Below are 15,766 nucleotides of genomic sequence, written 5' to 3' on the forward strand. Positions count from 1 at the left end.
AAGGCACAGTCCATTGTCACCTGGTGCGCTGATAGGGGCGTTGATGTATACGCATGCACAATTGCCGAAACCCAATACTTTGGTACCTGCTATGCACGCGTTTCTGTCGCGGAAGAGTTTGAGCAAACGCTGCTTGACAAGGAATTCTGGCCCGACACCATTGCGCACACCGTCCGAAAATGGCGCTATGCCGACTCCGCTAGCAAGTGATGGGTCCTCGGTCACCTAGCCAACAGCTAAATCCTCTTGCCCAACCCTTTGTGCCCCACGCAAGTTCATCACACCCTTCCCCTCATTGCGTTACATATTCTTCTATATCTAGTGGTCATATTCCACTTGCACCACCATTCCTTCCTGATTCTGGACGACAAACTACTAAAACTCCTAATCAACAGCAGCTCCACGACGCCCCCTACCACAAACTAATGTCGGTCTTCACCCCGTTGAGCGCTCATGCTTTCCCGTTTTCCCGGACCACGCACATTCTATTAACATTGTAACTATCAACTGTCGCTCTGTAACAAACAAACTTCCGGAATTGTACGCAATATGTCATGCCAACAAGCCCACCATATTATGTTTAACAGAAACCTGGCTAAGCCCGTCACTTTTATTCAGTGTTCCAGGCTACACATGCTTCCGTAAAGATAGATCTACACATAAGAACCTGAGATCAAACCTACGTGGCTATGGTGGCGTGGCCATTCTCATACGTGATGGGACATTCCCACATTGCACCCGTCGCCATGACCTTGATTCTCCCCAAAGCGAGGCCTTATGGCTTGAGCTTGGTGCACCGGCAGGTCTCCGGGCCAATCCGCTACTCATTTGCTGTCATTACCCCCCCCCCTTCACAATCCCTTCTTGATATCACCTCCTTTTGCGACATACTTACCGACACGCTGTGTTCCTTGGACCTCTCTTTATTTGATGTTTTTCTTACCGGTGACTACAATGCCCACAATTCTGACTGGTGGAGTGGTGACACCACATCGCGTGCTGGTACGGAGCTATCACACGTGTTCTCTAGCTTTGGCCTCCAGCAGCTTGTCAATTTCCCCACCCGTGTCGCTCCGAATGGAAAACTGTCCTGTCTGGACTTGCTTGCTACGAACCGCCCCCTCTCTGTACGGTCTGTTGACGATGCTGCCCCGCTTGGTGCATCGGATCATTTGCAAGTCATTACAACGCTAGCCTACAACATTGCCACTGCTAACACCTCTTACAACTGCTCTCAGACTCCTACCCCTCCGCGACATGCCTTCCGCAAGGTTACACCCTCCACTTGGTCAATCATCAACTCTGCACTTTTTGCCTGTGACTGGCATCTTTTATTCACCTCCACTACTGTTGATGAAGCTGTGGAGAAGTTCACCACAGTTCTTGATGACGTGCTCTCCTTCTATGTGCCACAATACGGAGCAAGACCCGCTACACCCAAACATGGCAGCCACCACCCTCGTCAGTCCAGCCGTAACCCCAAGATCCCTTGGCTGGACAAAGATCTCCAAGGTGCAATTAAACTCAAATATGACTACTATAGCTTAAGTAAGAAGTACTCCACCTATGCTAATATTTCTTTATACAAAAAACAGCGCAATCTGGTGAAGTCATTGTCACGTTCTAAGTATCGAGCATATTTACGTTCGCTCACTACCACCCTATCTCACCCCTCTTCCAGGCCTAACCTGTATACCTTTGTTCGCACTCAAAGGACAACTAGTACACGTCAAGACATACCACCGTTATTAGCTTCCAATGGTTCGATGGTGACTGACCCCAAGTCTATAGCTAATACTCTCAATACGCAATTCACATCAGCTGGTATTCCAGACGACCATTCCTCTCCAATACCACCTCTGCAACGTTCTGCGACTGTGTCTTCTGATCTGCGCTCTATACATACCACCACATCATCTGTTCGCAGCTACCTAAAAAGACTAAAAAGCAACAAAAGCCCTGGTCCTGATGCCCTACCAAATGAAGTTCTCAAAGTTCTGGCTCCATCTCTGGCGTACCCACTGTGCCTTATATTCAACCTTTCCTACTCCTCCGGCGTATTTCCTGATCGTTGGAAGATCGCTAAGGTCACGCCCATCTACAAGTGTAAAGGCTCCCGATCACAAGCCTCAAACTATCGTCCAATATCTCTTCTCTGCTCCCTTTCAAAAGTATGTGAAAAGGTATTTTACGACCAGTTGTATTGCCACATTTCACCATGCCTTAGCCCTTCCCAATCTGGCTTTCGGCGCAACGACTCAACCTCTGACCAACTAGCTCGTCTAGTACAAGACATTGCCACCCTTCGTGATGCTCGACACCATATTGCTCTCTGTTTCTTTGACTTGGCAAAGGCCTTTGATACTGTCTGGCATCGAGGCCTCCTTGCCAAGCTACATATTGTCTTTGGTGTGTCTGCCCCGGCTCTGTCCTGGCTGGAGTCCTATCTGAGTAGCCGATCACAGTTTGTTTCTGCCCTCTCCATCAACTCTGATCCTCTACCAGTGTCTTCTGGAGTTCCCCAAGGCTCCATACTTGGACCTCTTTTGTTCGTAGCATACGTAAATGATTTACCCTCTATAGACCCAGGTGTCTCGTTATTTGCTGATGATACAACCCTACTGTCAGCATCCTCGTCCTCAGCGGCTCTTGTACCTCGAGTGTCGGCTCAGACATGCAGTGTCCTACGCTGGATGCAAACATGGCGACTTAGACCCAACCTGACTAAAACCGAAATAATGTTCCTTCCCCCAATCTCATCCATGTCACTTTTACACCATCCTGATTTCCCAGAACCCATAAAGGTTGTTTCCAACCATAAACACCTGGGAATAATGCTTGATGATCGTCTCTCTTGGTCTTTCCATATTGATGCTCTTTGCAGCCGTTCAAGCTCTGCCCTAGGTGTTATACGTCCCCATTGTTTCCATCTTCCTTTCAAATGTAAAATCTTGTTTTACAAACTGTACATCCTGCCTCTTTTCATGTACGCTGCTGTTAGCTGGTGTGGCTTGTCCTCGGTTCTCGCTGAGCATCTCGAAATCCACCATAGAAAACTTCTTCGTATCCTGTTTAGTCTACCCCCTCTCTACTCTTCTGCTTCCCTGTATGTCCTTGCAAATGCTTGCCCACTGTCGACCCACCGTCAAAAATTAATTTGCACTTTTGCTCACAAATTTAAACTAGCTCTACATCCTCCTCATCTTAACGTGTATAACTGGTTCCGAATCACAGATGGCTCCCAGACAAGATGCTCTGTTGCCCTCCCCTTGGCTAAAACGTCCTCCCTTGTACGCTCTCCACTCTTTGTTGCTTACTCTGCTTGGCTTGCGCTGCCCGCTACTACGCGCAATGCCAGTACCCTGGACGCATTTAAATCTGCTCACTAGATTCACCATCACCTGTCCCTCCCATGCTTCTCCGTCTTGACCATTACTTTTCTTCTTTTATTCACCATGGTTGGTTAACACCCACATCTCCCGTACTGGCTGATTTTCTTCTCATGCCATGAGGTGTTGTCTATAATAATAATAATAATAATAATAATTCTTATCGATCCCACAAGATACAGGTATCCCCGTTTCCTTGGTGCACCTGCGCGTCATCGGTCATTCGAACGCACCAGCAAACCAGCATGAATGGCATGCATGATGAAGACAGCTGCTAGCTGAGCTTTGCGTGTGGGTGCGCGATGCTGCATACCGCGCCGTGCGTGCATGCATAGCATGGCACCGGTGGCGGTGCACCGCCGACCCCATGCCCAGTGCACTAGTGCTAGTAGATCTACTGTGATCTAAAAAAAACTAGTAAACAATGGTAAAACATGGTAAAAGGCGCCAGGCTAGGCTAGACTTGCTGAGTTGAATCCTACTCACGTAACAGTGTCAGTACTGACAGTAGACCATGGTCCTGGACATATACATGGTGTGTGCCGACTAGTCGACTGCGGACGATCTATCGATCTGGCCATGCATGATGACAGATCACCAAGATGATGCCGGTAAGCTATAGAGAGGGAGGTGGGATCTGATTCTGAGGTCAGTCAGGCCGGATGCATGCAGCAAACTCACTGAAGTAATCTTCTCGAGATATCCCATTCATTCTTTCCTCTTCTTTCTGTAAACGTCAGTTCCTGAAGATCAAGGACTTAGCTAGGTTAGCAGACAAGCGGCGGCCACCACTCCCCGACAACACCTAGTAACAAACATCAGATGTTGTTACAGCAGATTCAGCAGTAGCATTGTGTGGGAATTGAACTGGAAAAGTAGAGCGGGGTAGTCTAGACTGAACATCAATATTATTTTCATGACATCCGGCGACTTTGTTTTCTAGTGGGTCTGAACGAACCGAGGTGGCGAATACGACTGTTGCAAAGCAGTATCTGTCGACAAGTATGTTGCTCAGCAAGAATCTTCTGGGTCAGAATGGCTCGAGAGACCCTGCAGAGAGGTGAAGGGAACCGGCGCTTTCCGACCACTGAATCCTAGTACTAGTAGTGCGCTGCGCACTGTAATTTAGAAGCGACAGCGGCGGGGAAGACACTGAACTCCGTCATGGAGGAAGAAGCGGAGGTCGCCTGTGACAACGACGATCGAATGCGTCTCGCCCTGCACCAGCTGGTGATGATGGCGCAGCGACATTTCGACGCGGTGCCCACCGAGCAACCTCTACCTCCGGCGGAAACCGTCGTCAGCGATTTGGAAGCTACAGATCTAAATTTCCATAGGTATGAGTACAATGATCAATCATGTACAATCATGTACATGTACAAGCTATGGGGTAGTTTCTTTCTTAGTAACTTAGGGGTTGTCCGCAAGTGCCGGTAACGTTTGAAATTAGCAGTGAGTTTAAAATTCTCGACACACTCTGCAAACGATTGACGTCAGCATACATGTGTGTTCGTTAGAGGGAGACCTGGAGGCGTAGATCTGCGAGGAGAAATTACGAAAAAAAGTGCTCACTTGTCGAGGGAATGGAAAAGGGGAAAAAAGGGTCTGGAATAACGGACAGGCAGTACATCCCTTTCTATCGATGTTTTCTTACCAGAAGATGCACCCAGTGTGCTGACAGTGCTCAGAGGCAGAGTGGAATACACAGAACAACAAGGGCAATCAAGGCTTGTTTGTTGCTACTCAGAGTTTCATGCTGTCGCAATCATCAGGCAACACAAGAGTTCTTATAAAATAGGAACTAATTTCTGGGTGGGGTCCCGGGGGGGGGGGGGGGGGGGGGGGGAGAACTTGATTTTGGAAATCTGAACAGCTGCAAGCGTGATGCAGAACAACAGGCGCTACATACTCTTCGACAATAGCACACTGTCACCATTACTGTGTACACACTGTGTAACGACAACGTGGATGGCTTTTGCTGGTAGAGGGTTCAAGGCGCAAACCGCTTAGCCACCATGCATCCGAAGAAAGGCCCACTAGAATCTAGTTGCTACCGTGAAAGTAAGTATCAGCAACAGGGAACTTGCGTGACAGTTGCACAAAGTCAAAACTAGCAGTTGAAACTAGACCGCTAAATGAACTTTTTCTTCAGAGGTTTTACGCTCACAGTTACAGGTGCAGCAGGTGTCTGCTTAGGAGTTTTTTTGGCTTTTGTCGGCTTCGAAGTTTGTGAATTGCCAACATTTGCTTGTTGCCATTGGGACTGAATTTGTGAGGGGCAACTCAATTCCGATGTGTTATGACCCACCTCTCAGAAGTGAAATTCCTCAACTTGCTGAGATAATTACTAGTATGTTATGTGGCGCTTCCCTTGATGATATCACCACAGTTACTGAGTTAGAATAAGACTGATTTATAGGTGGAAAACTGGTGGTATTTCTATGAGTTGTTTTCTGCTGCCCCCCCCCCCTCCTGTATCTGCCCAAACTCCTGTGTGATCTACAGTTATGAGGTGGTGCGTGAGCTGTCGCATCGTGTTGAGAGCAATGTCGGCACTCTCCTCGACAACTTGGTTAGCAGAATACCCAGTGACGGCGGAGGTGCAGACACGCTGCTGCCGGAGATCGTTGATCAGATCAAAGGCACGGATGAGTAAGTCCTAGACTGGCAGAAGAGATCACATCACGATTTCAAGCACAGGTATTCTCTCACGTCTTGCTGGAAGAATTCACTGCTGGTTCTGCCATAGCGCAGTGAGATGCTTGTGGTGACTTTGTCAAAGTTAAAACGTGGATCCTAGAGAATGATTCTTGTAGAGCTTGTTCAACACGCATAGAACTGTGACTCGTGGTAAATGACTCGGGTCTTGTGGCAAAACTGCACTGATGCCAAATATTATGGATTTTCATGAAGTGCTAACCATGAGATGTTATGCTATGTTGGCATGCCCCGTGTTGCTTTTGTAGGTTTGCAGCTCTGATCGATGGTATAAAGACGGATCTCCAGATGGCGTCCGCATCGGTTGTGAGTAAATCCTGCAAATGCCGTCGTTGCGCATTCAGAGTGGCGGCGTACTTTTACTGATTTGTACATTGAAATGCAATAGAGATTCAGTTGTCTCCTAAAATATGATAGTGACGCTTTGGTAATATTGCCATTTTCAGTGGCACATCAGGGCCTTCTAGTTGCAGAGATGACTTATAATTTGTTCTGTTGAGCTCTGCAGGCATTGTAATGTGATTAGTAGCACTCTTTTGCATCCATTTGACTAAACGAAGGCTCTGTTATGAGGACATACCAGTGCTGGCATCAGGTGGTTGACTGATTGGATGCTCCACCCCCTGACGGAAGCACTGTAGCATGCCCTATGGCAGATTTTCCAAGGTAGGGTACTGAATTCCTGGGCTGCGATTGTTTCCAACCCTGCCTATTACCTTGCAACTGTAGTATGTCAATGTTACATTGCATGAAAGTAGTAGTTGATGTCAAAATTCGCAGAATGCTTGTTCTGTGTGGTTTCATGCTTGTAGATAGATGACATTGAAGAAGGCAGAGAAGAGGATAATGTAAAGAGTCCCAGGCATGACTCATCCACCTCAAAGACTTCCGGCGGCAGCCTGGCATTGTCAGCTGCGAGCGGAATGTCCGGCTCACAGTCGAGCTTGGTAAGGTGCATTATTTGGAGTGTGTGCGTGTGTGTGTGTGTGTGTGTGTGTGTGTGTGTGTGTGTGTGTGTGTGTTCTGTTCGACCGGATATTGATTCTATCGATCATGTTTCATATCACTGTTGGCTGGCTGATATTTGTTCGTGTACGATATTTTGATGCTGTCTTCCCTTCTTAGAGCGAGCAGGACTTGGATTTTTCTGGCGAGAAAGAGCTGGGTGCAGTGCTCCAGAAGCTGGGTGACAGCGGTGATCCTCAGGTATGTTGTATAGGTCTTGGGTTATGCATTAAATTTGGTGAATCCTCCGGAGAGCTGCCTTGATGTGGGGTCTCTATATCTGCTCACTTGCACGACTGCAAGTTGTGTGTTTTGCCGCTTTTTATCCACAGACAGAAATTCATTGACATGGAGTGTGTTTTTTTGCACAGGATATCTGTAATCTGTTGCTCTCTGTTGTGATCTTGTACACAGGGTCAATTAGAAGCTGCAAACATTCTGTTCTGGCTCAGCCCTTCCGAACTGTACGGCCATTCTCTGTGGAATGAGGTGATCACAGGCATAATGCAACAGAGAAGATGTGATCACGTCTTAGTACGGGTAAGGCCGAAAAACCTCTTCTTTCACAGAGAAACCTGAAAATTCTGGGCACCCATCTCATCTCCGGATCCCGCACACACACACACACGCGCACACACACACACACACACACACACACACATACACACACAAACACACACACACACACACACACACACACACACACACACACACACACACACACACACAGGGCAGAGGAGGTAGTTTGTATGTCAATGTGCTCGAATCATATATTGGCATGGTTAGTGGTTGGCATGAGGGAGTCGTCATATCTAGGGAAACAACATGACACCATAGCACATGTACGTGAAACGATGTGTGTTTCCACTCCGGATTTGGACATTCTACACGATCTGTAGTCGATGCAAAAGTGCAACTCGCGATCACGACCTTGACCTGCCGACCCCAAATGCAGCCCAGGCCAGCTGTACTACCTGCGAGCGTGCATACAAAACTGGCCCGACAGGCAACTAGAACGGGCTGCCAGTGAGCAAAGCTGAAGCATCTTTTCATATTTCACGGCTGGCATGGAGAGAGTAAGAGTATAGCGTTCCGTAATGATTGGTTGCTTTCTTCCTGCAGACATCTTGCCTTCAGGTGCTAGCAAAGCTGTACAGGTCTGCATCGGGTCAAGACGTTTGCACCATATTCCAAGCTTTAGGTAAGATAGATCAAACACAGTGAGGAGTCTTGAGAGAACCGGATTGAGGGGTGCTGACTTGGATGTGGGGTGCTGACTTAGATGTGGGGCGCTGACTTGGATGTGGGGTGTTGGCCTGGATGTGGGCTGCTGACCTAGATGTGGGGTGCTGACCTGGATGTGGGGTGCTGTTCAATCGTTCTCAAAGCCGGCATAGCTTATTACTTACACTCTGCTATGCTTCCAGCCTTGTCATTGATGTTGGAAATTACCTTGAACTATTATCTGTTCCTTTCATCTACTTTGATTGAAAAACGTTCTTCGTTGTGTTGTCTTGCAGTAAAACACATAGAAGTGCATGCGAGGAATGCGAGTCCAATGGTTTTTGCAGATCTACTGCAGGAAGTAAGTAATCAGTGTTTTTGGCTGTTGTTGTCATCACGCAGTCGTCATCATAGTCATTGTCGTTGTTGTCACTGCTGCTGCTGCTGCTGCCGCCGCTACCGCTGCTGTTGTCAACCTAAGCAGTGGTGCCGTCATTGTCGCCATCGTTGTTGTCGCTGTGGTTGCTGTCGTCCTTGTTGCTTTGGTTGCTGCAGCTGCCGTCCTTGTTGCTGTGGTTGCTGCTGCTTCAGCTTCTGGTAGCATGATTGTGTTGGTGCTAAATTCTTGACAGAACCATCTGTGTCTGGCCCGCAGTGTGGTGCGAGAGTATGGCGAAGTGTCAAGTTTCAAGTGTCAGACAGTCCTGTTGTGTTCTTGACTATGGACAGGGTTCTGAACTGAAGTTGGAGAGGCTATTAAGTATATCCACTCTAATTATGTATCTTACCAATGCCAATGTGTCAGTGTTCACATGTCAAAATGTAACACCGTTTGCAACATTTACATGGTCAGTGCTCTCAACATCAGCATCAATAAAATTGGCACTAATGTCTTTACGTATTTTGACCAATACTTTTGAAGTAATTTTAAATGGCATGCGATGCTTGGATGCATTGATTCACTGCGGTGTAGGTGCGGCTCTTCAGTCAGGTGCTGTGCGATGTCACCAATATCTGGATGCGCTATCAATCAGAGTAAGAACATTGACACAGACACAAACTGCTCCTAATTATGTTTTGTGAGAATACTGTACACACGGTGGCTAGGCTAGGTGGGTAGGTGCGGTGGGTTGGATACAGCGGTGATCAAGAAGCATGGGGTACCCGATTCCAGTCCTGTTTTGAAACATACAGGGTTTCTCAGTCTAGTTGGAGCCCGAGTCTTTGCACAAGCCGGGGGGGGGGGGGGACTCTACATGGGTGCTGGGACACATGTCGCTGCAGTGTTATCTATTATAGGGATGGTACTAGCTCACGACATGCTTAGTGTGAGTTGCTCAAATACCCGTACCAGATTTCCTGAAATGGTATACATGCTCAAGGAGAGCGCGGTGGTTGAACAAGACCGATCCTTAGAGGCAGTTTGACCAAATAAAGTACATCATACTTTGAATTACTTCAATAGTAGAGGGGAATTTTGTACCATTAGTGGTACTAATACTGGTATAATAATCAAGTACTTCGTAAGCTTGCTACTGTATGGCCATTTTTCAAAATAATTTGGTTGAAACCATAGAAGATCGTGCTCAAAGCGAGGAGACCGTGCCCGAATTTCTACAACACTGGGTAGGGTCTGGTTGATAATACAGTCCGGGTAAGTACTTTTGATCTGCCCCCCCCCCCCTCCCTGAGTTACCACTCCCGGTCAATTTTCTGTCTGTGAACCAACTTTGGCGTATGCGTCACAATACGATGAACGTGACCATAATAATGCTGATTTACCTTTCTTGCAGTTGGGTGTCCGGCATGATTTCTGCCACAGTCAAGACTCTTTGTACACCGATTGGCAACGGCAAAGTCACAATGGAATCTGTTGATGGCAGCGGCCCAGTGCTGGTCTTGCATCTCGTGGCACTGTTCGACATGAAGGCTGAGTGGTTCACCGGTTGGACGGTAAGTTTGGAATTTCTAGCAGGTGCTGTTACATGTACGCAGGCATGTGCGCGTATGGGTGTTTGTGCGCATCCTCTTCTGTCTGCTTCTATTAACTAACAAGCAGCATGTTGGCTTATGTATTATACTGGTTACCCTGGCAACCGTTGGGTGTGCATCGTTAACTGTCTTGACCATTACATCCTGCTGTACAGTGTGTGATGTAGACCAGGTGTGTAGAGCGGGTTGATTCACAGTTATATGGATTCTAGTGTTACCTGGTGTAAGTCTTGATCTGTTCATTTCAAGAATTGCCTGCTAAAGTTACCATTGCGTTTGCACAAGATGAAATAAGCAGGTAAATTGGCAGTGCCCTTGTAAGTTGCATGCTTCTCTAGTGACAGGCGTAGATAGTGGTGGTGGTGGTGGAGGCGGCGGTGCTGGTGCGGGTCTTGCCAGTGGTGTTGGAAATGGCGGCGGCAAAGCTGGTGGCAGTGATGGTGGTTTTGGCGGTAGTGCTATTGGTGTTGGTAGTGCAATTGGTGTTGGCAGTGCTATTGGTGTTGGTAGTCACGGGTGGCGGTGGCAGTGCTGGTGGTGGCCGTAATGTGTGTTACTTTATAATTCTTGAATGGGTTCATGAACCTGGACCTTTTTTTTGCTTTTGAGGTTCTGGTTGAAATTCTTATCATGAGAGAGCTAAGGCTGTGGGATTTTAATTGATTGAAGGTGACTGAAGCTGAAGAGATGCGCTGCTGAAGGAGGCAGTGCAAATGGACTCAGCCTCCTTATGTCAATCCACTGTACCGGTTGGCTGATAATATCATATCAGCACTTCTTCCATCCTTTTCTCAAATCTATTTCTAAACTTGGTCATAGCATGATGTAATTGTGTGTTCTTGATCTTCTCAACAGCACGCATGGAGAAGTCGGAAAATACTTCTGGAATGCATCGCAGAAAATGCTCTGGTAAGGGCAAATATTCAAGCAGGTTACCTAGATATGCATGTAGCAGCACCATTTGGCCTTGACTGGCACTGGCATTTCACATGTTGTGGTTATACCGGTGCACCAAGTAACTGTTCATTTGGTGGTTTCAGCTCTGTTCTCCATTTTCTGTTACATGCATTGTATACTTCTTGTGTGAAGTGTAATTATTGTGCTTTTGAGAAGAGAATACTCTGACAACACAGTACTTTACACGTAGAAATTGGCTTCTAATCCCATTGTTTGCACCATATGCTTAGATCTGTAAGTACATCACACTGGTGTCCTACTCAGGCTTGGTTGCGGACACTTGAAGTAGTAGTAGTACTTGAAGTAGTAGTTCTTATTGATGTGTGTTCGTATCATGCAATACACAGTCATGCATTTTCCTCTACTCTCCAGTAGACTAGCTCAGTTCTGGTGTGTTCTGTTGCTACGTGCTGTATTTGACCTGTTCCTCCATGTGAAGGTTGCCAGGTGCCTGTCAATGTGCGTCAACTGGAGCAGGATGTTTCAGGATGACAGCTGTTACGACGAAAGCACTCAGGAACCGCAGCGAGCGTTTGTCCAGCTCTTGGAAAGTGAGTCATCACAAGTAGCACTCGGCTAGTTGTGTGTTCAAGGCTGGTGCATTGCCCGTGTGTGTGTGTATGTGGGGGGGGGGGGGGGGACATAGGATACAGTTAGCTTATTTTGTTGACAGGAGAGCTTGTGTCCTGGACCCTCACTATACCTGCGAGCCCGTGATCATGTGACCTGCATACACAGACACAGACACACACACACAGACGCACACACACGTACACATGCAAACACATATACACACATACACCCCCCTACACACACACACACACGCACACGCATACACACACACGCATACACATACACATTAAAGGGCATGTGACTCTGGCTATGCAAGACGTACTACGTCACACGCATTTGGAACAGCTTCGGGAGTTGATGCCAAAGTATTTATACGGCACTGTTCTTCGAGATTATGCAGAACGCGTGCGTTCCTCTTTGCTATGTTGCCTCTTTCTTGAATTAGACTGTGCAGAACTTCAACTGACACCAGTGAGCTTGTCCTACTGCGGCTTCTTCCACTGCCTTCACATTCTCTCACACCTCCTGGTCTACACACGTGGGCGCAACATCTTCCCACTGAAACTGACTTACCTGAAGGATAGTACGTACAGAGCCATTCGGAAGGGCGTTGGTATAGCCATGTGGCATTCGCTGTTTGCATTCCTCTGCTTGCTGAGGACGTATGGAATCTTATGATTGCAATTTAACTTGTTCAATATGGATGATGTGCCCTGAATGCAGGAAAGAGTATAGAGTTTTACCCGGAATGGTCTTGCGCAGTGCATGACCAAACATCTAGATATCTGTTTGCAAGCCGCTCTTGTCTTTGTTTTTGTTTTTTTTTGCTCCAGAACATATCAGCTTCTCCACGGAGGATTGCTTGCTGCATCTGGTAGCTCTGATGTACACCCTGCCATTCACAAAGGTCAACGCGACATGTGGTAAGACGAAGAGGCGTCCTCCATTTGGCACATGTAGTTTGATGCAGGATACTCACACGGGCATTATCATTCCTTCACGTAGCCACACTACGGAGCAGGTTATACAATTACATCATCAGTAGAGATACTTTGGCAAAGTTGCAGGATACAGCAATGCACAAGCCACACGTGTGGTATACATAGTGCCCACGAGCGATCCCCCCCCCCCCCCCCTACCTCGCCACCATGACATAATTTGCACAACCTCTATTATGCCGGGGTGATCTCACCCATGGGGTACATGGGAGCTGTTGTTATTATTATTATTACAGTGAAACCGGTCTAAGACGACCGCTCAAGGGACCTTCAAAAACGTGGTCTCGGTAACCATCCGGTCTCCTTATCCAGGGTCATATCACTGGAAATAGCATCCCTTGGTCCTGGCTGCAGTGATCTTCTGGGACACGTGGTCGCCTTATCCGAGTGGTAGCATTGACAGGTTTATCTGTATATTATTAAGCCAGCACATCCTCCTAACTGTACCGGCGAAGGCATGATCCTATCTACTGGCACTTTCGCACCTACTGCCTACTGTCACTGATTGATTCTTGCACTGACTTCAAGACAGATATGGTAACCGGCACGTATGTCCTTATCACGGAAAATGTGTGACAATAGCACCGCCGACTATCATACCCTTTAAAAGTATTCCTCAGTCTGTGATCCGTAAACATTTGGTCTGGTTTGCACAGCTGGCAGCATCGTTGAGTGCGTCGGTAGGGTGCTGATCCAGCTGGCTAGCGGTGGAGAAAGTGGCTGCTCTCTGCTGTGCACGGGCCGTGTGCTTAGTGCCATGGTTACTCCGCTCAGCCTCTATGTCAGCAGCAAGCAGGCAAGTACATGCAAACATGCATTCGTGTCATCTTATCTACCAGTACATATAAATCCAGAGAAGGCCTCGGAAAAGGGTAGCCCTGAAAGCCCAAAGGCAATTGAGATGGACTTTTTGCAAGACAACGCCCCTCTCTATCGGACACAGTTTCTGACATATTATGTACAAATATTGTCAAGCTTTACCTTGCATTTCGAGTACATTATGTTAGGCGTCAACTTCATTGCCTCCCTTTTGTATAGCAGCCTTCTCCTCTAGCATGGCTGTCCCTCACAAGAATTATAGCTTCTCCTCCATCATGGCTGTCCATCACAAGAGGTTTAGCTTCAGTCAGTCACAGTGTTTGTCCAGTCGGCAATTTTCTGCACCCGCAGGTAAATTTGACGGCGGAACTCTGACCGTTTCTTTGACACTTCAGTTTGTTGGCGAGGAAGCATGTACGAAGCATGTAATGTAATCCTTGCCTTTGTTCTGACCCTGTAGGGCTCCAACAGCTCTTTGAACAGTGCCTTGCTATTCACTGCCGACGTGCTGGCCCTGCTAGCCTGCAGACAAGTTGGGCGCAATGCTCTCCTTTGTGCCAAGCTTGTCCACAACGACAACACGAAGGTACCCAGGTGAGTGGCTTCGTGGATTGAACATTGCAGCTCCATGTGGTGCCTTGTACTCTCTCTCTCTCTCTCTCTCTCTCTCTCTCTCTCTCTCTCTCTCTCTCTCTCTCTCTCTCTCTCTCTCTCTCTCTCTCTCTCTCTCTCTCTCTCTCTCTCTTCTTTCTCACACACACACACACACACACACACACACACACACACACACACACACACACACACACACACACACACACACACACACACCACACCACACATACATACACACACACACACACACACACACACACACACACACACACACACACACACACATATATACACACACATACCGTAGTTCCGCACATATAAGCCCATGGGCTAATATACGAAATAATGCATTTTCCCGGAAAAAAATCAGTAATAATGGTTCGTTTTTTAGCCCTGGGCCTATATTCGAATTTTGAAGGCAACTGGCACGCGAAAAAGTACAAGTCCGTGCGCGGTTGTCCGCCTACTGTAGGTACCGGTACCGGTACTGGTAATGTAGTCTGCACTGACATGCTGTACTATCGGTCCCGTAACGGTGTTTGGGTCTGTTTATTAGCCCATGGGCCTATAAACAGAGGTGGGCTTATATCCGGATATAGGCCCGTGGGCTTATTTTCGCGGAACTGCGGTACACACACACACACACCACACCACACACACACACACACACACACACACACACACACACACACCGCACCACACATACACACACACACACACACACACACACACACACACACACACAGATTTATGGGTTGTAGAACATTTGCCACACAGTTCTGATCATGTGCTTGTGCACTGCATGTCCACTCCAACCTGAAGTGGTGTCTTTTCTCATTGTTGGGCATATGAAAGTGGTTATCTGCATTCTGGACATGAATGTGGCTTGCTTTTAATCCCTGATGCCATTGGCTGGCTACACAGTTGAGGTGATCCTACATTCGATGGTGTCAGTTTAACATCCTGTACAATGTGCTGTACGACTACTGTGTATTTCAGTGTAGGCTGGATGCTAGGGAATTTTGCATCCGATGCCATGAAGGCCTTGCTAAACGAGGATGGGCGCAAGACTGCCAAGGGTGCCATGGCTGCCGGTCACAGCAAGTCTAATTTCCCTCGCTACGTTGTTTCGGCATTCCTGTTCGTATGTCGGCAATTGTACAACACGTGCCGTGGCCTTCGAGAGCTGGAGAGCTTCCAGCTCAACCTACTGATGGGAAAGGCCTTTGCCAAGGTTGGTACTGCGATCCACTGCACTCAATAATAACACACTCTGATCAATGACACTCCATTACGTTCATCAGGATGTATATGAAGTAACTTAATATAGAACTAGCATATTATTCAGGTACAGCTGGTCCAAGCCAGCCAATTGTTGCAAATCACAAAAGTCTGTTTGTGCTCCCAGGTCATGAGCTATCAGGCTATCAGCATTGTAACTGCGTAGCTAAGATATTGTTGACGGGCAGACAGAGA

At 47.5% G+C, this 15,766-nt stretch overlaps 1 protein-coding gene across 1 annotated transcript in view; it reads left to right on the plus strand.

Annotated features, from left to right (window-relative positions):
• The first annotated feature begins 4,098 nt into the window (after positions 1–4,098).
• The window catches only part of LOC135815327 (protein broad-minded-like), an 85,130-nt gene continuing 73,462 nt past the window's right edge, over positions 4,099–15,766 (plus strand). The window contains exons 1-17 of the mRNA XM_065328604.1: positions 4,099–4,726; positions 5,895–6,041; positions 6,356–6,413; positions 6,920–7,054; positions 7,233–7,313; positions 7,527–7,652; positions 8,235–8,313; positions 8,633–8,697; positions 9,310–9,371; positions 10,130–10,289; positions 11,184–11,237; positions 11,725–11,836; positions 12,304–12,441; positions 12,692–12,781; positions 13,513–13,652; positions 14,136–14,269; positions 15,290–15,524. Of these exons, the coding sequence (XP_065184676.1) occupies positions 4,554–4,726; positions 5,895–6,041; positions 6,356–6,413; positions 6,920–7,054; positions 7,233–7,313; positions 7,527–7,652; positions 8,235–8,313; positions 8,633–8,697; positions 9,310–9,371; positions 10,130–10,289; positions 11,184–11,237; positions 11,725–11,836; positions 12,304–12,441; positions 12,692–12,781; positions 13,513–13,652; positions 14,136–14,269; positions 15,290–15,524 (1,989 nt within the window). The 5' untranslated portion in view covers positions 4,099–4,553. The remainder of the gene's footprint in view (positions 4,727–5,894; positions 6,042–6,355; positions 6,414–6,919; positions 7,055–7,232; positions 7,314–7,526; positions 7,653–8,234; positions 8,314–8,632; positions 8,698–9,309; positions 9,372–10,129; positions 10,290–11,183; positions 11,238–11,724; positions 11,837–12,303; positions 12,442–12,691; positions 12,782–13,512; positions 13,653–14,135; positions 14,270–15,289; positions 15,525–15,766) is intronic.

Source organism: Sycon ciliatum, chromosome 4, assembly GCF_964019385.1.
Source record: "Sycon ciliatum chromosome 4, ocSycCili1.1, whole genome shotgun sequence".
In the NCBI taxonomy this organism is placed as follows: Eukaryota; Metazoa; Porifera; class Calcarea; order Leucosolenida; family Sycettidae; genus Sycon; species Sycon ciliatum.